This window comes from Amia ocellicauda, chromosome 18, assembly GCF_036373705.1.
Source record: "Amia ocellicauda isolate fAmiCal2 chromosome 18, fAmiCal2.hap1, whole genome shotgun sequence".
Taxonomy (NCBI): Eukaryota; Metazoa; Chordata; class Actinopteri; order Amiiformes; family Amiidae; genus Amia; species Amia ocellicauda.
In genome coordinates this window covers 13,224,788-13,247,949 of record NC_089867.1, presented here as the reverse complement: position 1 = coordinate 13,247,949, position 23,162 = coordinate 13,224,788, and the positions used below count along the sequence as shown (strand labels likewise).

General features: G+C 41.6%; 2 protein-coding genes across 20 annotated transcripts in view; one reads left to right on the top strand and one right to left on the bottom strand.

Moving 5' to 3' along the window:
- Window positions 1-12,196, top strand: part of lrrfip2 (leucine rich repeat (in FLII) interacting protein 2) — a 59,973-nt gene extending 47,777 nt beyond the window's left edge. For 8 of the 19 annotated variants that reach the window (XM_066690446.1, XM_066690445.1, XM_066690447.1 and 5 more), the window contains 11 exons: window positions 618-689; window positions 3,177-3,347; window positions 3,864-3,956; window positions 4,995-5,087; window positions 6,589-6,690; window positions 7,753-7,885; window positions 8,534-8,583; window positions 8,713-8,833; window positions 9,601-9,680; window positions 9,850-9,954; window positions 10,641-12,196. In XM_066690446.1, the coding sequence (XP_066546543.1) occupies window positions 618-689; window positions 3,177-3,347; window positions 3,864-3,956; window positions 4,995-5,087; window positions 6,589-6,690; window positions 7,753-7,885; window positions 8,534-8,583; window positions 8,713-8,833; window positions 9,601-9,680; window positions 9,850-9,954; window positions 10,641-10,751 (1,131 nt within the window). In that variant the 3' untranslated portion in view covers window positions 10,752-12,196. The remainder of the gene's footprint in view (window positions 1-617; window positions 690-3,176; window positions 3,348-3,863; window positions 3,957-4,994; window positions 5,088-6,588; window positions 6,691-7,752; window positions 7,886-8,533; window positions 8,584-8,712; window positions 8,834-9,600; window positions 9,681-9,849; window positions 9,955-10,640) is intronic. The other 11 variants (XM_066690449.1, XM_066690454.1, XM_066690459.1 and 8 more) reach the window with 5 other exon arrangements.
- Window positions 12,197-12,949: 753 nt separating this feature from the next.
- Window positions 12,950-21,630, bottom strand: mlh1 (mutL homolog 1, colon cancer, nonpolyposis type 2 (E. coli)). Its single transcript, XM_066690464.1, has 19 exons — window positions 21,369-21,630; window positions 20,723-20,813; window positions 20,374-20,472; window positions 20,034-20,107; window positions 19,669-19,741; window positions 19,315-19,406; window positions 18,601-18,643; window positions 16,686-16,774; window positions 16,310-16,422; window positions 15,957-16,050; window positions 15,702-15,855; window positions 15,270-15,619; window positions 15,034-15,182; window positions 14,838-14,946; window positions 14,691-14,754; window positions 14,424-14,588; window positions 13,881-13,973; window positions 13,633-13,740; window positions 12,950-13,372 (listed from the first exon to the last, which is right to left on the bottom strand). Exons 1-19 carry the CDS (start codon window positions 21,473-21,475, stop codon window positions 13,205-13,207), a joined length of 2,235 nt encoding a protein of 744 aa, XP_066546561.1. The 5' UTR covers window positions 21,476-21,630; the 3' UTR covers window positions 12,950-13,204.
- Window positions 21,631-23,162: the final 1,532 nt, after the last annotated feature.

Genomic DNA, 23,162 nt, shown 5'->3' with positions numbered 1-23,162 from the left:
TGAATGTATGATGCTTTTGTATAGTGGACCTCCTATTTAGTGAATGTGCTGCACAGGTATCATTCCCAGATGTCATTAGAAATTAAATCATGGATTTTCTCTAGTCAATGCACTCTCTTTGTGTGGTACCATGACACCGATGTTTAAGTTATAGGGGACCGGCTACGTTGCTATTAGGACTTCGTTGCTGTCATTCTAGACTATGCATCAGTATGTGTCAGTGATTGTCTTTAAATGAGTATGTACAGTATGTAGTTTTAGATTTGTCATGTTTAGCTAGTTTAATGACAGTATATTGCATTTGGATAATCTGCTGAAGCTCTTTGTGGTGGAATGTATTGCATGTCCTTAACATCCCAGAAAGTTGAAGAAAGCGGTTACTTGTCGTTGTAATTCATCCAAGCTCTGGCTCCCTGTCTGAGCTGCTGCAGCTTTAGAAGAGCATTGGAAAGAGCAAATCTGGTTTCCTCTCTCTTTCCTCCTGCAACTGTATTCAATGCATGATGGGGTTCCCTGGGGGAATTGACTTTATCTATTGGTGCTCTGTAAGCTTGACATTGACCCCCCATCCCCCTCTCACTGATTTACCCCAATGGTTCGTTCCATCTGCTCAACAGGATATCTATGATCTAAAGGACCAGATACAAGATGTAGAAGGGAGATACATGCAGGGACTAAAAGAGCTCAAGGTAGCAGGGCTGATGCTCTGAGCATGCCTTTTGTTTTCCTGTGACTGGTGATAGCTGTTGCATCAAGATCCTTCTGTATTAACCCTCCTGTGATGTCACTAACATTTTCCTTTGGCTGTTCTGCAACATATTCTATTCCAGTTGCATTTATTCAATAAAGCATGATCTCTCAGCTGAATGCTCTGAAGTAATGTTGTCATGCTCCTTGCAGGTTACACACGAAATGCGTCTTGGGATATTAATCGTGTTTTACTAATATGTATCTGACTTTTTGGGTGAAAATATCCGAATCCCACTTCCCCTTCCCTCCTCTACAGTGTATATAGCGCATTAACTTGCAGCATATTTCCTTACTCTATATTACTCTCAGTAACAATTGGCCCGAGGACAATTCAACATCTTTTGAGCCAGGTGTGTTTTTAGAGCATCTGTCCTTCCTTATGTAAGTGTGAAACGGAGCCAGTGGAGCTTACTGTCATTGTTAACTGGGGGACAAGGTGCAGCTGTCACTTTAACCCCATTCACACTGAAACAATTGCCGGCAATTTGCTGGCATATTGTTGCCGGCAAGGTCTGTGTGAATGGGTCATTGAATGGGTCAAATTTCCGGCAAGGGTCCTAGTCAAATTGCCGGCAAATTGCTGTCAACATGTCTGTGTGAATGTAGCCAGAATATGATTGCCGGCAAATTCAACGTCAAGTCCTTGTGTGTGGACGCAGTGCGTAAGCTAACTGCTGTGACCAATCAGAATAGAGGCGCATTTTTGCACCACAACACGACATGGTTAAGCCACCTTTGAACGAAAATTTGTGACCGTAACGAGAAACGCACCGGGTTGTTAGAAATGGCGGAAGTTGAAAATAGTATAGTCGCAGGAATGTTATTGATGAACCAACAGGTTGGTGTATGTAATGCTAACTATTATCACACATGTCAGAAGTTATGCAGCCTACCAATAAATCTCTCTACAACAAACATGTTACCCCCCACACACTGGGTTTGTTTCAACTTAAATCGGTTTGTTCACTTGAGTCTTGTGTACAAACTCAGTTTGTAACTCAGGTTCGTTTTCATGATTCAATTCCGTGTTTTCTCAGGACTTCGATCATATTGCAATAATCAAGTGTGCTCGGTTCCATTTGTATTAATAAAACGCCAGATATTTACATTTTACATGATTACATGATGACACGTGTGTAAATTTGATTTTGTAAATTGCATTATGCTTTGAACTGTACTGTAGTTTTGCACTATAATAATAAAGATGGTAATACTACATGTAGTCTAACACATTTGACTCACGTTGTGCAGAATGTGCGCAGATCTGACCAGCAAAGCAATTTTCCGCCATTCAAACCCAGTGTGAATGGGGGGTAACGGGGAAAAAGCAGGCAAACGTTTCTGGCAGTTTTCCCGCAATTTTCCCGCAATTTCAGTGTGAATGAGGCTTTACATTGCCCGGCACCACAGGTGCTAGATTTCTGAGTTGAAGGAGAGGATCCCCAGAGTATGACACTCTGGATACACACATCAGAATGCTCCTTCTCAAAAGGGTCTATAATGGATTGCCCTGGTCACTGAGTAACAGCAATACTACAGCAGTCCCTCAGACAGAATAGAGAGGTGATGCCTTTGAAAAGAAGCATGGATTCCTGTAAATAAAACTACATCCAGACCATATGTAAAGTCTGGATGTAGCCCCCTTGAGAGCTCTGGCAAGAGTGTGCTCAAACACGCAATAACATCCCAGTGATGGATGACTGGAAAACCTTCTTTGCACTTTGCTGGGCCTGAGAGTGAATTCCAACCTGCGTTTCATTAAGAAGGAAAACATAAAACTCTTTCTAAGAAACATGTTTAGCAAATTAATGTCCCTCATGGTTAACATAGTTTTTATGTAATCAATGTCCACAGATAGTTTGTTAACGTCTACATTTTGCAGGATCGACTTACGATCTGTGAATTTAACGTAACAGGAGCTTGGAGCTTTCTTGCGAATTACACTACTTTTGGAAAATATAAATTCTTATAGGACTATGGCCTAGACCAAAAATAAACCAACAAAAAAACATTCCCATGAAGCACAAATTGCAAACTTTTACCCAAATCATGTTCTTAATTTATTGTTATGTAGTAGACGATGGGCCGACACAATAAAACAAAGTGCAATTGGGTACAGGTTTGTCATTGTTTTTAATAGGTATAGGTCTGTGTATCATTAAGTGATTGATTTCAATAATTGCACATTGCTTGCTATCATTTCTTTAAATAGAAGCATGCGCTGCTATGTTTCTCAGCCCTAAAATGTAGAGAAACGTATGTCATCCTCCTATTGAAAACAAAAGGGCAGTTTCTCTAACCTCCCTGACCTGTGAATGTGAATGTGAGCGATTATGCAATGTACTTGGTCATTTTGCACCTTAAATGTAGCCTCTGAAACCACAGTGTGAACGGAATCACTTACTTGACGTGTGCAAACCACGCAGGAGTCGTTGACGGAAGTGGAGGAGAAGTATAAGAAAGCCATGGTCTCCAATGCACAGCTGGACAACGAAAAAGGAAACCTCATCTACCAGGTGGACACGCTCAAGGATGTCATTGAGGAGATGGAGGAGCAGATGGCGGAAATGCACAGAGAAATGGACGACAAAACTAAGGTACTCCTGACCCCATCGCCATAAGGCAGAGGCTTTCCAACCCTTCTTGCCACACAACCCATGTGAATGGAACGGTGTTGGCCCACCTTCCAATCTTGCATCTGTTTACATTTCACCTGTAGACTTTTCTAATGTTCTCTTCATTCTATTCACTCTGTGTAGATGTTTTTGTTATGTTACAAGTATTTTCTGTTTGTACATTATATGTTAGTGATTGCTAAACCATGTCAGTCACCTTGCATAAAATAGTCATAATAATAACTTATAATAACTTATAACTTAAAGACTTATTCATTGTTTCTAGACCTAAATCTTTACAAAGTATTGATTTTACCTTTATGTAAACTGCTTTAAGAAAGAGTTTAGTTTTAAGAGTTTAGTTGAAAACCCTGAGCTATCTCAGTCAATGTGCCCAAAATGATGTAGCTAGGTGTCAGCTTTGAATAAATACCAAGTCATGAGGCTAGATTGTGCAAAGGTGTTGGCGGTTTATCTAATGATGTGTTTTTATTTCAGGAATTAGAAAGACAAAAGCACATGTGTATCGTCCTACAGCACAAACATGATGAATTGAAAGAGGGAATCCGCCAAAGAGATGAACTTATTGAGGTAAGGCATTAAACATGCAATTGCTATTGTTTACCTGGAAGCTTCAGTTGCAGTCAGAGGATAATTTCCCAGTGAGGTAAAGGGATAATAATCCATCTTGTCTCAAGTCTAAAGTCTCAGGAATTTTACTTCCCTTTTCTTTTTTTTCTTTTTGTTTGTTTTATACATTTTTTCATGTATTTATTTATGAAATATACATTGAAATGACTATGTATTCATTGTTTTCCACACACTGATTGTGCATACATGTATTTAAAGTATGTCAGTACTCATGAGAGCAGATTTGAAGTAATGATATCTGAGTATCTCGTATCTTAAGGGGCCAGATTAACTGAGAAATTAGAATCGAGGAATCGAGGATTCACTTTTAGTTCTCCCTGAATGGTGGGAAGGCAGCACATATCAGATGGGTTACATAATGGGTCTAAAAAAAGGTAGGGCCTATCTGATCTAAATATGAAAACAAATCTATTTAGGACAGAAGACTTAATGATGGCCTTTAAATGACATCACAATTAAATGTATAATGTATAACATGTTTACATTTTCATCTTTAAAAAAAAATCAAATATTCATGGGATATAGGATGAACATTTACATACAATGAAATTCACTGCCATGGAGTAGAACTTAAAATAGAACAAAAGAGTAACATCGTCCTTTTAATTTTATTTATTCATTTATTTATGTATTGTTATGCAGAGGTACCATACTGCTTAGCCTTTTAATTTCATTAAATGCATACAAGTGAGTGTCCAATAACCCTGCTTCCGTAATTAAGGTTGTCCCGTTCCTTAACTTGTTCGAGGAAACCAGAAAACAGCCTGCAGACTCATTGTTGGCAATTGACAGCTCTCTTGAAAGGTTGCTTCCTCCCAGCAACGAGCAATCATCTCCCAGCCCCCTGGCTTCTGTTCTTTATTTATTCCTCCCTGTGCTTTTCCCTGTCCCAAGATTCATTTTGGTGTCTTTTGTGACCTTTTTTCCTGTTCATTTTACTCTCTCCTTGTTTCTGTTCTGTGCACACTAACACTCCAGGAGAACCAGCGAATGCAGCAACAGTTAGATTCACTCACCAGGGAAGTGTTTGATCTGCAGGAAACGGTTAACTGGAAGGACAAAAAGATTGGGGTAGGAAGCCCTAGGCAGGCTCGAGGGATGGTGACCAACGATACTGATATTTCCTGCTGCAGTGGCAGGTCCAGTTAAAGCTAGCCTAGTCTAATAATGCTTTGCACAATAAATGAGGTTCCCTCTCTAGTTAGGAAATTCAGTGTTGGCCTTCTGGTAACACTGATATTATTTGAATTCAAATTTTCTGTATTGTACGTTTTCCTGAAGTTGTTTGCATCTAAACAGCTACCGCAGTGAACTTTGTATTATGTGTCCATTAGCATAAACAGGGAGGATTGTGTTCTGGAAAACTAATCCACAGCTTTTTATTTAACCCTTTGTGTATCACGTTGGCAGTTTAAGTGAGTGCTAACTGAACATGTAATCGGTCCTCAGGATGCATTTCCTGTACAAAAGACTGTTCAGCGCTTGACTTTAAGGATGGGGTGAGCAAATACTCAAAAGGTCACCACCAGTAAAATCAAACTGTAAACAGCTATTTTCATTACTAATTTAGTATCTGGCTGTTTTTATTACAAAACATCGAAAAACTATTAATTAACATTTTAAAAAGTACAAATAAAATTAAAAGGGTGTTTTACCATTTTTAAGTGAAAAACAAGATTCTAGTCTTTGTGTTGGCTTTATCATCACATTGTCCTTTGACAGCAGACGTCCACACACCCTATGGCAGAATATCTTGTAGGATTTTAGGTTTCCCCAAAACTCAAGGACCATTATCCATTGCAGCAGTCTATCGCTGGTCATTATTGCATGATGGAGAGATTTAGATGTTAGATTTTGGCAGGAATGACAATGATTCAGCAGCTGTTAGTATATATATAGTTCTCCAAAGTGCATGTTAAAATCTATATTGAAGATCAAGAAATTGTGTTTTTTTTTTTAATTGCATGCTTGAAAGAAAGCTTCCATCAGCGTTTATTTAGCACATAAAGTAGTGCTTTAATTTGATGAGTCATTTGAGTTTGGTAATCATTTAAGGCACCCTGGAATAGTGCTCAGATATGGAAAGCTGTGTGGCATGACTTTGATTACTCATAATGGCAGGAAGTTCCTAAATATTTTTTTATGAGAAGCTACTGACTATAAATGATATAATCAAAAATGCATTTATAGTCCCCCTATCAGCTGCCAGAAACGTCTACATGAATTCATGTTTCTTACAAAGGCAGAATTGATCAGAAATTCTTAACGATTTAAAGAAACACAACACACAACCACAATTTTAGTTTTTCTTGTTTTTCTCCATTTGTTGCTTTCATGCATTTAATGTCAAGCATTTTACTTTGGGTTTTGTGGCTATTAACTCCAATTAATACAAGGCAAGGGTGTGCAGTATTACTGAACCCTAACATGCACTTGTACCTTTCCTCCTGTGTGTGTCTCTTACCACCATTCTCATCACCGTCTGCTCTGTTTTGCTCTGATCTCTTCTGCATATGATCTCCTATTTCTCTGTGCCATTCTTTTTTTTTCCTGCTTCCTGCCTTGTCCTCAGGCTCTAGAGAGGCAGAAAGAGTACTTTGACTGCATTAGGAATGAGAGAGATGAGCTCAGAGATGAGTTGGCTGACCTCAAAGGAAAAGCGAAGACAGGAGAGGTAGGTCAAGGGGCTCTCTCTAGGCTAGGAAAGCTGCAGAGGCCGCTGCTGTTGCTGCTGCTATACTGGCTGCACTGCCTAAACAGTGCAGGCCGGCTTTGAAGACAGAAATGCGGTCAGGCCTCAGACTAACGCGCTGCTGCACTGAGTCCGACTGCAGTCCCTTATTGCTGCCATCATCATCTCGCTCTGTTGTTTTTGCCTCTCAAACAATCTTCTTATAAACTAAATCATCATAGCTGACCTCCACATTTTATTTTTATTATTATTTATTTTTTTATTTGGGGGGTTATATTGTTTGGCCAGGTAATGTCAATGTTTCACTCAACATCAGTGCAGTTTATTGAACAGGGTGTGCCACACATTTAGCTTTGTAATGGGCCTAGAAATAACAAGTTAGTGTGACAGTCATAGGTCAGCCTTTTTTCCATGTACAAAGAAAGTGTCCATCATTTTCACCTCTTACTTTGGAAACTTTGTAGATCAGTTTGTGTATTCATAATACAAACAAGTAACATGAGATACTGGCTTTTTGATCTTGCAGTAATGTTGTCCAAGTGTTTGTTCTGCAACAGCTAAAGAAACCCTGCTTTGAAAATGTACTATAATTTCTTAAATGAAAAAAAGAAAAGAAATAAAAAATGATGTGTATATATGAACTTTGCAGGTGTGACAAGGAAAAGGCTGTAGATCGAAGCAAGTGGAAACATCTTGGGGAGGAGTGGATTGAAATAGGCTGCTGCTGATGGGATTAGTTGTAGGATAGATAGTTGGGTGTTAAGGATAGATTTTAAACTGAAATATATATATATATATATATATATATAAAACAATGTACTATTTAAGAGTGAGTCTACAATACGCCATGTTGTTTTTGTTCCTATATTCGCCAGTGTAGTAATGATTAAGGCAGTCATTCTCCCTTTGGAATATTTGGAGAACATCCCTTACTCCATATAGTGGAAGGTGTTACACGATTATTTTCCCTCTCAGGTGTGTAATTTCTGTCACAAACACAAAGTATAGAGGAAATAACCACTTTGTGCATCTCTTTCTCCACAGAAACATGGGCTGGTGATCATCCCAGAAGGCACTCCGAACGGGGACATCAACCATGAGCCCCTTGTCGGTGCAATAACTGTGGTGACGCAGGAGGCTGCTCAGGTGCTAGAATCTGCTGGAGAGGGGCCGCTAGGTAAACCTGCCATCGCCCACTGCACCCGTGGCATTAAAACTGATATTGTGCTGCCAGCGCATGTTCTACAGGCTTTTGTGCTCGCCTGCAATCCCAGGTGTAGCTCCCATAACATAGGTGGACATCTCTTGATCCCAGGAGCAGCACATATGCACAAAGTCCTCCAGCTAGTTGGTACATGTGGTATTGGGTTGAGCTGTGTTGTTGGTGCAATAACTGGGCTATTGTACTGCGCTGGGGACTCATTCAGGTCACAGAACACCTCTTGACGGAGTGGAGCTGACAACCCTGGGGAAGGCAGGGGGCGTGCCACTGGCTGGGGCTGTGAAGTGATGCATTATTCAGGCAGAACCACACACATTCCTCGAACCCAGGGGGATTCCTCAGATGTGTCTGTCAGATCTCTATTGTCTAAAGTGCTTAGTCCTCAGGATGCATCGTGATTGTGCCGGATGCATTCTTGTTTAAATGAATGAATGTGTAAGATTTGTAAGCTTTATTAAATGGTCTTTTTAACGGTGCTGGTTAGGACTCATCAGAATTCCACCTTGCAGTTCCAGATCTTTATTGATACACCTGCTCAGGGGTGTGAGGTATATTTGCAGCCCTTTAAGACTTTTTTGTGTTGTCCTTTTGTATTTTTTCTAGATGTGAGGCTAAGGAAGCTTGCTGATGAAAAGGACGAACTCTTAGCTCAGGTAATTATGGCTGTTATGTTTTTTAACGTTATAATTTGTTTCAATGTGTGTAACTTGGAGATTTCTGCTTCATTGGCGAAACCTTTCTGCAGTTATGATGCCTCTCTTTGTGGTTCTTTGTCTCCTCAGATCAGGAAGCTGAAGACCCAGCTGGAGGACGAGAGGCAAAAGAGCTCCAAGATGGAGAGTGTGTTCACGGACGGAGAGCGGGTGGAGAATGGCACCGACCTGCAGTTCATTGAGATGCAGCGTACGTAAACTAGGGGCTCACGAAGCACTGACATCCTCAGAGGTTCAGTAACGTTGAGCTCAATGCCACTGATGCCGAGCACTATGAACAGATTTGTTCCACTGTGCATTCGCAGAAGTTCCTTCTGGTCAGGGTGAAGTGGCGTAACACATCACCCTTGTTTCTGAATCGTTTTCTGCAGTAGTGTTTGGCATTTACCTGTTTACTTGAGTGTGCTGCGTTCATATATACAGTAATCCCTCATCAACCGCAGGGCCCACATTCTTAAAAACCCTCGTGGTTGGCAAATCCACGGTTCATAAATACTAGAGTTTATGGGAAATAGGGGGTTAGCTTCTCCACAGGCGCGGTTACACTTTTCAAAGCCTTAAGCCTGCAATTTTTCCTTCACTAAACACAAATTAACAACACTGAAACATACAAGCAATGCAAATATAACATACTGAGTAGTGTATCATGTAAAAAGTAATACAATTATAACAGAATAAAAAGTAATGTTTTATTTACTCATCCCACATTTAGCGGCCATGATTTAAAGCAAACTATTACTGCAAAATCACAATTATGCCAAGTTTACATTCGTATACATCAATCTGTATGCATTTTGATTTTGGCAAATTGGTAAACAAAAGGAAAACCGTGGATACATCAATTCCCCAGTTGGCGAGGGATTACTGTGTGTATGTTATTGTATATATTTACATTTTTAACTATGTTTGTTTTACTAGAAGAACAAATTAAACTAATTTTGAATCTGCTCTCTCCAGGAGATGCCAACAGGCAGATAAGTGAATACAAGTTCAAACTATCCAAGGCCGAACAGGAAATGGGTACCATGGAACAAAATGTGAGCCTTTTTCAATTATCAGATGATTTACAGAGATGCTACTAAAACCAGTGTGTGATGTCAATGTTTTCTTTTGAGTTTTTAGCTCAATTTAAAAACCTTTTAAAAATTAGCAACTATTCACATATATATACGTGGGTTAACTTCCCCATTTGTTTTAATTTCTCAGATTAACAGACTTGAAGGACAGGTGTCCCGATACAAAGCAGCGTCGGAGAACTCTGAAAAGGTTGAGGACGAACTAAAAGTGGAGAAAAGGAAACTTCAAAGAGAGGTATGTAAAGATTAACACGAGTAAAACATTAAAGTGCCGAGCCGGAATCCTTTAATGGAGCTCATTAAATCTCAAGAGATAAATGAAGTGGCAGATAACCTAGTCATACAGAGATTTACAGCCGCAGTTTACTAATTCATGCCCGTCTTCCCATAACGGTCCTTGCTGTCAGTGTGTATCCAGCGAGCGATGCTGGAGGGGGTATTCTTTAATCGACGGCTCATCTGGGGAGTCATGATTATGTATTAATGCATAGCCTCATTGCTACCTGCCATGGGGACCGGAGCCCAAAGCACTGGAGGTCTGGATCCCGCAGGCTTATCAAGCTCTTTAATCCCTCACTTGCTGGAAAGATCAGGGAGAGACGGAAATCGTGACCAGTTAGGTTAATAAGATCTCAGGTGAGAGATAAAAAGCAGACACTGAGGCCCCTCAGGAAAGGATGTTGGGGGCAGCCCTGCTATACGCTTTCAGCTTTGACGGAAAACCACATCAATACTTACTTTTCCAGACACAGTTGTACGGACACAGACAGTTAGACGGTTAGACACGCAGTCTGATATGTGGTTCAAGGATAACCGCCCTGAAGCCACCAGTGTGATTTGTCCTCTCTTGCCCCCTCCCTGTATGTGTATGTATGTGCGTGTGTTTTGTGTACACCCTGATTTTATGCCTTCCCTCTGCAGCTGCGAACTGCTTTGGACAAGATCGAGGAGATGGAAATGACCAACAGCCACTTAGTCAAGCGCTTAGAGAAGATGAAGGCCAATCGCAACGCTTTTCTGTCTCAGCAGTGAGAGGAGGAGGAGAGAGCAGCCGCCACCAAGAGAAACCGAGACGCACTGCAACTTAAATGAACAAGCCCTTAACTTTTGTTCCATAAATCATACGAACTTTTGCTGACAGCACAAACTATTTGGAGCACCTCGGGGTCCTTCAAGAGTCCTATTCTAGTTTTATAGCGACATACTGGCATCCTTTTTTTGTTGTAATTTATAAGAATGAAAGCAATCGCTCAGAGACTGTTAATTGTGACCTTTTTTTCTCGTTTAGCAGCATTGTTCTGTAGTGGGGGGAGGGGGGATTTTCTTTGAGTGGCTGGTGCAGATGAAATGAGTTAATTTCTTTCAGTGCTTTACACATTACGTTATTCGCAAACGTTTTTCTTTCTTTCCTGCTGCTTGGATGAGGCTGGGTGCTTGAATTTAGTTTTGTTTTTTCATTTGATGACTTGCATGAATTCAACAGGACACTATACTGCTTGTTAACTGTAACAGATAAATGGCTGCTCTTGCTCTGCACCCATCCATAACGCAAGACAGCTAAAGTGCCTTTTACACGGTGCAAAGGAGATTAAAGAGGTTTGATAACTGCATTTGGTATACACAATAATACTGGTACAAAATGATGTATTTAAAATAGGGTGCAGTTCTGAAAAAATAGAAAAACACATTGTGATACGTTTTCATTGTTAAGGAAATTTTCAAAAAGGAAAATATTTAATTTTTTTTCTTGGAAAAAAAAAATATGTAAATGATTATGAACTGTATATAAATTGTGGATGTTTTTGCATGGGTGATGGCACATCGGATAGTTTCGGACTGAAGCCAGGATATTAGTCTTGGCTCTGTTCGATTTAGGTATGTGACAATTGCATAAAAAGAAAAGAAAACAGTACATGCTGTACTTTTTAAAACTGTATTCTTTACTGCTTGGAAGGAAAGCAGATTCAGTCTCAGGACCACAAATTGATTGTGACTGGGGCAGCTAAAACATTAAAAGGACACTTTATAAACAGATATTTTTTTTGGTTTGTTTTACATTTTTCTCATTGCTCCTGGCCATGCTCACCAATTCAGTCCCATACAGAAGATCAACAGGTAACTTAAGAACGAGAGGAGGACATTCCCCCCATCTTGCTCGTTTGGTGTCCATTAATAACTGAGTGATCCAGTCTGTTTTTGAATGTTCCCAAATTGTTTCTTCAACCACATCGCTGGGGAGTTTTTTCCAGATTGTAATGACTGTGTGAAAAAGTGTCTCCTGTAACATATAATACAGACCCAGGGCTAGATCTCGTTTTAACAATGTAAGTAATGATCTTCACTGTCAATTACCCATTTCATTGAGAGAAACAAGACCTAAGGGGGGCTCTGTAACTTGTAAATGTTGTCACCTCAAATGCAAGGTGAGCGATGAATGTGTCAGTTTTGAATATCAAGTAAAAGTGATTTTAAAATAATCTTCTGCTTTGCTGCTCTAAATTTTAAAGAATGATGTGTAATAATATTCTGTAATAAAACTGCTGCACATGATATTAATACTGGTTTTCAGGTTTAAGCAAAGAAAACTGAGGCCAGTCATATCCTGTAGGCATTATACACTCATTTGTTTACTGATATTTGAGCAGATGAAGACCCCTGTATACTATACATTCACAAACACACCGGTGCAATGACCTCTGGGGTATATATATATCACATTGTGTATAATAAGGTCTGTAAGAATACTTGAACTGGTTTTTTGCACAGTTAAAACTTAAATAGCGCCATGTCATGTGACAGCTGTATCTTTGTGAATAATCCCACATATTGGAGATTACCATTCTCACAAGGAAGGAGGAAACAGACGCATTCTGATAAGTGTGCACCGTGCCTCTTGTTTACCGAGTCAACTCCCAGAGTCATGTTCCATTAGCGAATGTGTTTTAATTTGTGTCCCGTCATTTGAAAACTCAATGGTAATGGTAATGGTAATGTGAACAGTCTGCCTCAGCAGTACACATCACTCTGAACAAGGGCCATCTTAATTCTCCTCAATTAAAGACCTGGTCTCATCGCTGAACTCTAGAAAGTGAGAACAGGATTTAAATTTAGCACGCTGACCGTCATACAGTTAAATTAACCATGTGTTACTATCTTTATTCCCTGTATCCAGAGCACAGAGACATATACTCATTCTGACTGATGGGGGGTATAAGAGGAAAAAAAAAAAGTACTAGTACAAAATAATTTATTTTTCAGTAGTCAAAAAATATATAGTCAGATAAAGAAAATTAAAGGAATTGATAAACATTTCCTTTTCTCCATGTGTGTGTGAACTCAAACATTTATTACTATAGCTCAGTGAGAGACCATCAGTCTGAATCTGAAGATCAAAGTTCAGATTGTGTCATTGCTTAAATCTCGGCCTCCAGTTTTGGACAGTCCTCAAATCCACTCCACAGTGCCCTCCTCCGCAGGAAGGCGGCTCAGCAGCGCTCGAACACTTTGTACAGGTCGGGCAGGTTGGCGATCTGCAGGATGCTCCCGTCCTCCGTGAAGCGCTTGGGCGGCGCGAGGAGCGTCCTGAAGGCTTTGAAGACCACGTGCTCCACGGTCCATTTCCACGACGTCCCGCTCGACCCCAGCTCTTCAGCCTGCGAGACCGAAGAAAACAAAAACCACACTTACATGAGAGAGGTGTTTTTTAAAGCTGAAAACTGGTACTAACAACCCCAATTACTCCATGTGAAAAATGTGACGCTTTATGTGACTTTCACTTTCCATTCATTATCAAATGCAGGTGTAAACTTAGAGCAGTGGTAGCTCTTATGAATAGAGTGTTAAAGAGCAAATTGACTTCAGCGCTAAATTAAACCCTCTATGTGATTCTCCAGTCTCCACACAGAGCCCTCACCTGCAACTCCGCCGGCTCCTCCAGTATGTACTGCTTCCTGATGGAGTAGAGCTGGCTGCACTCTCTGCTGAAGGACTCGAAGCACTCCTTCTCATTGTCCCAGTTCACCTGCACAAAACACATCCACTTCATCAGGATGGATCTTTTTCTTGGTCTAGCACACTCGGGGGCATCCAACGCAGATACAGATAAACTCGCACCAAAGCGTATTCCATACAAAGATCTACACCCCGGAATGATTCGTGTACCTCCGTGGCCAGACGCAGGACGAACATGGGCAGCCCCTCCAGCGCTGGGATGTAGTTGTCCAGCAGCAGCGGCAGCCCAGTGAGGTTCCCGTCCTGCCGACACACAAACACATGACGAACGGGCATCTCTGGCCACAGTGCACCACCTTGTGGACAACTAGAGTCACTGCACAGCCCTGGCCAGATCCTGCAATGCTGCTTTTAAAGGACAAGGAGGCGGCACCATGGATGTAAAACACGATAAAACAGTCATGAAATAAGAATACAATGCTTCTACTGTGTAGAGTCAGAACATCACGAGCAGCTGCGTCCGTTTCATTCACCAGACAGGCGTCACAAACACATTGTGCATTTATTTTATAATAAACCACAACTAAACAAGACCCAGATGAGTCAGCGCAGCGTTGCTCTCATCTTTCCAGAGGAACCGCATTCCTGCGATTTGTACAACACACATTTGAAACCTAATGGAAACTAAAAATGTGTTAATACAAGTACAGCCACACTAAACGCCCGGAGGGACAGGTGTGTCTGAGCCCAGACCTGGTCGATCTCCATGGAGAAGTAATCCTCCAGCATCTCCGCCTTCTTCTTGAGGAAGTCCACGATGTACTCGGCCAGCCCCTCTCTCGGCCCGTCCTCCTCCGTCCAGCCGCTCTCCTCGCTCTCCAGAGCCAGCATGGCCAGGTCATACAGAGGGGCTGGGGTCTGGAGCACAGCATGGGATTAACAAAGCACTGCACTGAACACACACACTACCACACTGCACTAAAATAATGAAAAACACACACACACAAAGAAAATACTTACTGATAATCGTAAAACTCCAAAATTCCCAAAGTCGTATATTAGAATCTGGTAAAAGAGCTCCTGGCTAAAAGAAAAATAAACAAATCAATTCAATTAAAAAAATAACAAATCCTGAAAATCAAACGCAACACATTTGTTGTGTCTGACCTGAGCTTGGTGGTGTTGAGGAGGTACAGTTTGGTCTGGTGCTGGATGAGAGCCCACTGAGGATTGACGCAGCCCACAAAGGAGTGATTCTGCAGCATCTCCTGGAGACCTGCAATTAAAAACGGAGAATACATGAAATACAAATCGACCGTTCCTCCCAAATACTCCACACGGGGGGAACCCCTGCCCCACTGACCCGTGTGGGTCTGCTCGGTGATGCGGCCGCGCAGCTCCTTGACGCTCGAGAGCTTGATGACCCGTCTCCTGGGGATGGCGGCGGCCGTCAGACTGCTCTCGCTCTCCGTCTCCTTCATCTCCACGTCACCGCTGGTCCTGGGGCGCTTCCTAGGACAACCACAAACCCTACCGGATCACACCAAAAACAAATCAACACAATCGTTTGTTTCACAGACAGGTCAAACACAACCGTACTTGGCAGGAGGGTCTGCGGGGGGTGTGGAGTCCCTGTGTGTGTCGGTCTCTGGTTCTTCCTCGAAGGCAGCCACCAGCTCTTTGTCACTCATTTCCTCCATGTCAGTGTCACAGGGCTGGTCAGACGTTGGAATCCCTGAGGTCTCTTCGGACTCCAGAGTGTCCGACACCTCTGCTTTCGAACCCGGGGCTGGCCTGCCCACTGGCTGTAGGAAGGCATCCAGTTTCTGGGCCCGGCAGTCAGTCCGCACCATCTGGTGGGCGTAGAGTTTGTCGCTGGAGCCCGATCCGGAGCTGGGACCTGGCTTCACCACGTCACTGGAGGACACCGACGGTCCAGGGAGCAGAGTCTACAGAGACAAATACAGACACAGTGACAGACTGAACACTGAAGACCTTCAGAAGAGCACCAGGGTGTGGAAGCAGGTGTACCTGGGTGAAGTAGGTGCGAGAGGAGTTGGAGCCCAGCAGCTTGCCCTCGATGTGTTTCTGCACACTCTCTATGATGCTGTCCTCGTGCAGGAAGTGCACCTCGTGTTTGGTGGGATGCACATTCACGTCGACATTGTGAGCTGCAATCTCCAAGCTGCCGTGCAGGAAAGACCAGGGGAAAGTTACGTATTTGACCAAAACAATTGATTAATTCGAAAAAAAAAATTGGTCTTACTCCTCCTTGGCCATACTTACCTCAGGTAAAGAAAGGGATGAGTGTTTTTAGGGAGATACGCAGCATAGACGGTTTCTATGGCTTTCTTCAAGGCACTGGATTCTACTAAACGATCTAGAGGATAAGATACCAGAAAACAAAATTTTATAAAAGGAGTCACAATAGTCCCTCCAAAGTATTTACCATTTCAGGTTTCATTCATGCTTAGTCAACATATCCGACTATACTTTATGCCTTGAAATTAGAAATGGAGTCCTCTCCTGCTGGTAACAAAATTCCTAGCAAAAGTATCCCTGCAATAAATACAAAGACTTATAATGTTCCTTGCTTTTCTGATTCTCAAAGTGCAGCTCTTTTGCTCCATGATACATACGGTTGATGAAGAGCAGGAAGATGCATTTCTTGACGGAGTAGTTGGCATTGGAGATGAAGCCCTTCAGGTTGAAAGCCAGTTTCTGGTCATCGCAGCCCACTTCAATCAGCTCCCTGCAGGGGACAGCAAAACTCTGGAATAAAACACACCTGGCGAGCATCAGATGAGCCTACACTTCAGGCATTAACATTGTGCCACATAAAGGTGCACCAGCAGAGGACAGGCAGCCCACTGTAGTACTCTTGTTGTGCCGACTCTGTGGGTTCCCTCAAGAAATGTCTGAATTTAATCCTGGAATCGATTGGCCACTGGAAACTAAGCAAGCAAGATGGGCTTGAAGTGTAAAATAGATTTGAGAGACAGAGGAACGGCCTACCTGCTCACAGCATTGCCAAACACAGCCCGGATATTATCCACTGTCGAAGCATTCAGCAGAGTTCGGACATCTGCCATAGTCTCCCCTTGCTGAAATTAAACAAGTAAAACAATATTTTAACTAAACAATAGTCACATGGATTTATGACTTTTTGTTGCTCTTACCCTTAAAGAACAGATCTCTAATTTTGTAAATGCCCCTTTACAGTGAGGGAAAAAAGTATTTGATCTCCTGCTGATTTTGTACGTTTGCCTACTGACAAAGAAATGATCAGTCTATAATTTTAATGGTAGGTGTATTTTAACAGTGAGAGACAGAATAAAAACAACAAAATCCAGAAAAACACATTTCCAAAAAGTTATAAATTGATTTGCATGTTAATGAGTGAAATAAGTATTTGATCCCCTATCAATCAGCAAGATTTCTGGCTCCCAGGTGTCTTTTATACAGGTAACGAGCCAAGATTAGGAGCACTCTCTTAAAGGGAGTGCTCCTAATCTCAGCTCGTTACCTGTATAAAAGACACCTGTCCACAGAAGCAATCAATCAATCAGATTCCAAACTCTCTACCATGGCCAAGACCAAAGAGCTGTCCAAGGATGTCAGGGACAAGATTGTAGACCTACACAAGGCTGGAATAGGCTACAAGACCATCGCCAAGCAGCTTGGTGAGAAGGTGACAACAGTTGGTGCGATTATTCGCAAATGGAAGAAACACAAAATAACTGTCCGTCTCCCTCGGTCTGGGGCTCCATGCAAGATCTCACCTCGTGGAGTTTCAATGATCATGAGAACGGCGAGGAATCAGCCCAGAACTACACGGGAGGATCTTGTTAATGATCTCAAGGCAGCTGGGACCATAGTCACCAAGAAAACAATTGGTAACACACTATGCCGTGAAGGACTGAAATCCTGCAGCGCCCGCAAGGTCCCCCTGCTCAAGAAAGCACATGTACAGGCCCGTCTGAAGTTTGCCAATGAACATCTGAATGATTCAGAGAACTGGGTGAAAGTGTTGTGGTCAGATGAGACCAAAATCGAGCTCTTTGGCATCAACTCAACTCACGTGTTTGGAGGAGGAGGAATGACCCCAAGAACACCATCCCCACCGTCAAACATGGAGGTGGAAACATTATGCTTTGGGGGTGTTTATCTGCTAAGGGGACAGGACAACTGCACCGCATCAAAGGGACGATGGACGGGGCCATGTACCATCAAATCTTGGGTGAGAACCTCCTTCCCTCAGCCAGGTCATTGAAAATGGGTCGTGGATGGGTATTCCAGCATGACAATGACCCAAAACACACAGCCAAGGCAACAAAGGAGTGGCTCAAGAAGAAGCACATTAAGGTCCTGGAGTGGCCTAGCCAGTCTCCAGACCTTAATCCCATAGAAAATCTGTGGAGGGAGCTGAAGGTTCGAGTTGCCAAACATCAGCCTTGAAACTTTAATATCTTGGAGAGGATCTGCAAAGAGGAGTGGGACAAAATCCCTCCTGCAAGACACGTCTGACCTCTGTGATTGCCAACAAGGGTTTTTCCACCAAGTACTAAGTCGAAGGGGTCAAATACTTATTTCCCTCATTAACATGCAAATCAATGTATAACTTTTTTGAAATGCGTTTTTCTGGATTTTTTTGTTGTTATTCTGTCTCTCACTGTTAAAATGCACCTACCATTAAAATTATAGACTGATCATTTCTTTGTCAGTGGGCAAACGTACAAAATCAGCAGGGGATCAAATACTTTTTCCCCCCACTGTATGCCTGAAAACTAAGTGTGTAGTGACTGACATAAAATATAGATCAGGATTTAGTGAGAAGAGAATAATTTAGTACTTATTCACAGTAAAGCCCTATTATATATATATATATATAGTCTAAGTTTATGACAGTTGTTAACAAATGACCACACACCTTCTTCACAGTAAAGCTTTTACCAGAGTTGTGTATGGCATACCTGAAAAACAAAAGACAATGTTATGATCAAGAGGCAGAACCACATCAAACTGACAGATACTTCAAAACACTGACATCAGAATATTATTATTTCTTGCTTTCTTTGTCTTACTTTCTATTATGATTACAGGTTTAAGTTAATACAAAAAAAATCTTTAACTTTTCTAATTTCTTTTTTAAATAAGTCCTTGCGCTCACACCGAACAACACAGTTAGATACACAAAGACTGGGGTCTTCTGGGATACTATGCTCTCTCATTTCTTTTGAGACAATATCGTCTGCATGGCGATTTTTTATGAAATATGGCTGATCTCTCTAGAGGCGAGCAGGAAGGAGCATTGTCAGCATAGGTCGGTTTCTGTAATTCTACCAGAAGTCGCATTAGACACGGAGGTCTGCCAGAAACAAGCTCCACTCGGCCTGTGTTAGTGAGGACAATGACTTAATGTCTCTGGAATGCAGCGTCTTAGTTAAATCTCCAAAGATACGCATGGCTTCTTAAAAAAATCATAAACTTGGGATGCATTTTTTTATTATGAACCCAATAGCAAGAATTTATTTATTTTGGCATCCAAGTCTTAGAGGAGGAAAAAGATAAATTGCACAGTTTAACCGACCAATGTTCTGCAATGCCACAGCTATCACCCTTAAACTGACTCTTTCAAACACACCTGCTGACCACCTCCACGATTCTGGAGTACTCCTCGCTGGGGCTTTTCAGGGCTTTCCTCCGTGTCGTCACATTGTAGAAAAGGTCTTCAACCTGCACAAACGCAACGTGCATCACCGCCATGCTCTGAGCTCAGGGTGTCTGAGTTCGAATGTGTCAGCAATGCTGGTTTGAACCCCAGCCATGCCATGCCCCCACATTCCCCCGATTGGTGTTTTGAGATATCTCTCATGGTTTTAGTTTTTTTCCCCCGGCAACAATACATGATCTTTAACAATCCATATCAGCAGGGATAACTAATCTATCGGTTAACACACAATTTGAAGGAGTGGCACTGTCCAGTTGAATGACTTACTGTGATCTGTGTGCCCTGGTTTCCAGCACATGGTTTGGCAGGTGCCTTCAGTTTGCCATCACAGTAGCTGGCTCTGAGTGGAGAGCAGAGGGAACACTGTGGTCACCACACACCAGAGGAGTAACACTTCAAGAGTTTTTTTAACATGCGCACTTCTAATAGAGCAAACAAGAATATCATTCATAACGTGTTCAGCCCAAAATGATGCTACCTATTCATGAATCTAGTGTGCACTTGAGAGCCACAATGAAAAATGAAAATGAACCAAGATACTCGATTGAATTACGAACAAGCAGCTGAATACAAGAGCCACGTAGACAGCACAGCGACATGGATAAATGAATGTCAGAGTAATGCTTCACTACCTGTATGCACATTTTCCATCAGCTGTTTTGGTGGTAATAGTTACATGAGCCACGTGGCTTATACTGGCAAGTGCCTGTGACAAGGGGGAGGGGGGGGAAGAAAAAAGGAAAAAAGTAATAAGGAAATATATTCTTTCAAGGCCTCCCATTCATAGATTCTTACTAATCAATATTTGTCGATCACTTGGTAAGAGTGGATATCTTCAACAGGCTGGCTGAAACCTTGTCTACAGTTTCTTTTCAGGTGTCTGCGGACCATTCACAACCAAATCACAATACATGCAGACAGAATCAGCCTCCGGAGAGACAATTTAGCACACTTCTCATTGACGTCATTTACCTCCCCTCGGAAACCATAGGTAGATATTGCCGAGAGGTCTGCAAATGTCTGAAGCTTGCTGGTCGTGAACCTCTCGCACACTATTTCCAAATCTTCTTTCTGTTGCCAACAAAATCAACCAAGATAGCTAAGCTTACAACATTATCACACAGAAAACACATTTTAAAAACATGTTAACAAATAGCCACATACATCAACCAACTACTTTACAACTCACTTTCAAATTCAATAAAAGGAAATAAAAGCCGAATAAAACTGAAAGTGTATTGACAAAATCACAAACACAAGCACGCATCATATGGGTTGAGAAATGGCAGAGACCTTCCCTTGGCTCAATTTTCATCCCTACCCTGATTCCAGTGCCATTATCTTGAATCTGAATTAGTTTCAGCCCCCCCTCCTTCACCGTCACTTGAATACTGGTGGATTTGGCATCCAAACTGTAAAACACAATGTATATAATGCAAGCTCAGAAAACACACAAATACAATTATGAATATATAAAATGGGCCAGTTTCATTAAGTGTCATTATTCATTGTTTAGTAGTTAATTAGCCTGATGTCGTTACTTTTCTCTGAGTTACACAGGAACACAACCAAACATCCTTGATTCAATTAGGTTTGTTTCTATGCTGCATGCTTGCATTTCTTTCCCTATTTTAAAGGCATAGATATAATGGTGTGAGCCTTTGCATGATAAAAAGTGTGTGGGGACCTACAACACAATTTGATTGCACCAGTTACCATGCTGCATAGCTTCTGTCAACTCCAATAGCATCTACTAATTTGTACACCATCCAAAAACTTTTGCACTCATCATAGCTGAAGTGGGTGCATTTCATAAAAACTAAGTGTATAAAAGTACAAAATGCCATCATGAACAAAACACCTATTATCCAGAAGCAGTCTGAATGAAAGAACCCAATTCGTAGCCGATACCTGTGCAAACCAGGAGTACGACACTAATATTCACTTTACGTTTTCCACGGCCTTACCAGTTCTCTATCATCTCCTTGATGGCGTTAGCGGGCCGCTGAATGACTTCTCCGGCCGCAATCCGGTTTACTACCACCTCGTCCAGCCGTCGGATAACCCCGGCCATCGTAGTATCAATTGAGGGCGAAAATGACACTTGTGAAGTAAATCTAGCAGGACTCACTTACAGACATTTCTGTATTTATTCAAACACACCACCGCCGCGCTGTAAACACGGCCAGCGCGGGGAAACCAACAGTCCCCGCCTCTCCCGTGCCCCCATTGGCTAGTCTCGGCAATGTTGTGGTGAACCTCGTTTCTGATTGGACCACAAATCCATCACTGAAATTATATCCGGTCAGCGCGGGGACACCAGAAGTTCCCGCCTCTCCCGTGCCCCCATTGGCTAGTCTCGGCAATGTTGTGGTGAACCTCGTTTCTGATTGGTCCGCCACCAAGCCAGAACACACACTCTCTTTTAAACTACAGATTAAAAACATTTCGTCGTTATTTAGTTGGACCGCTGTCATGGACAGGTAAGCCGATGCTTGCGAAAGGTGTTTGCATTTGTGTACTTCGTTGTATTCAAAATGTGGAAGTTACACATTGTCATTAGTTTATGCAGTTCGTTTAAGTGAAAGTTAATCGTCAGACCAAGATCAAGTGGTAATTTAGTGATGTTTCACACCTCACTTGCCATGGAGGATTTGTTTTTCTCCAGTAGGCCTGTTAGTAAATGATATAATAAGATTACAGACAAGATTAGGGGTGACTGATATTGTATTTAGAACTGAAAATAAGACATTAAACTTACGTAATAGGGTGATGTTTGAAGGAGGGTTTATTTTTACAATGCAGTGTATAAAGGCATAATAAATCACAGAAGGATATATGATAACCTAAAATGGGGCAGAAGTTTGATGTAAAGAAATCAACACAAGACTGAAGGCCGAATACGATAGAAACAATACTAATGTGGGTCTGTGTTAAAGTGAGAAGGGTGTGTCTTCAAATGAATCATATCCCAGTGATGTCAGCACTGATGACATCATAAGATTAGATCACTCTCAATCAGTGCAGCCAGCAGTTGGTGGAAAGTCTCTGACCACTTTCTGGCAATGACTCCAGACTGCACCTGTAATACAGCAGATTATTCTCCTGGGCTGTTTTTGGTCATTTCTGTCATTTTGCACTTGATATAACAATGCTCCACACACATTTTTAGAACTTGTATTGCTTTACTGTGATGTCTCCTATCCCCTCTCCCATTAGGATAAAGCTAGGATCTGAATGTATTTGTATTGTCTGCACTTACCTCGTTGAATTAGGGTGTACTACTGCATATGCATTGTATTAGTGTATTTTGCAATGCTTAAATTGTTTATTGAAGTCACCACGGATAAAGGTGTCTGCCAATAAACAAACAAATGCATACAACTAATGATTTAATTCATAATCATTCTTGTATATACTTATAGTGACTTAAATACTATCATGATCATACCTGATATTACACTAGAGCTACTATACGACTACATGTTCTACATTATGACGAATACATATAATGTCCTAACATTCTTACTTCTACGATTACAATCTATCACAGATTATTAGAGATGCATTTTTCCTGCATTAATATCGGTCATGCAGAAATCAGTGTCACATGCAGACACACACAAAAAATAATAATCTTCAGATTCTTTACATTGTAGTTGGTTTTGTTGGCAGGATGTGTTGTGAATTAAAATCAAATGGGTGTTTCACAATGTCAGGCGCCTTCTGTTTCGACCTGCAGGTTCTCAGACACGTAGTTT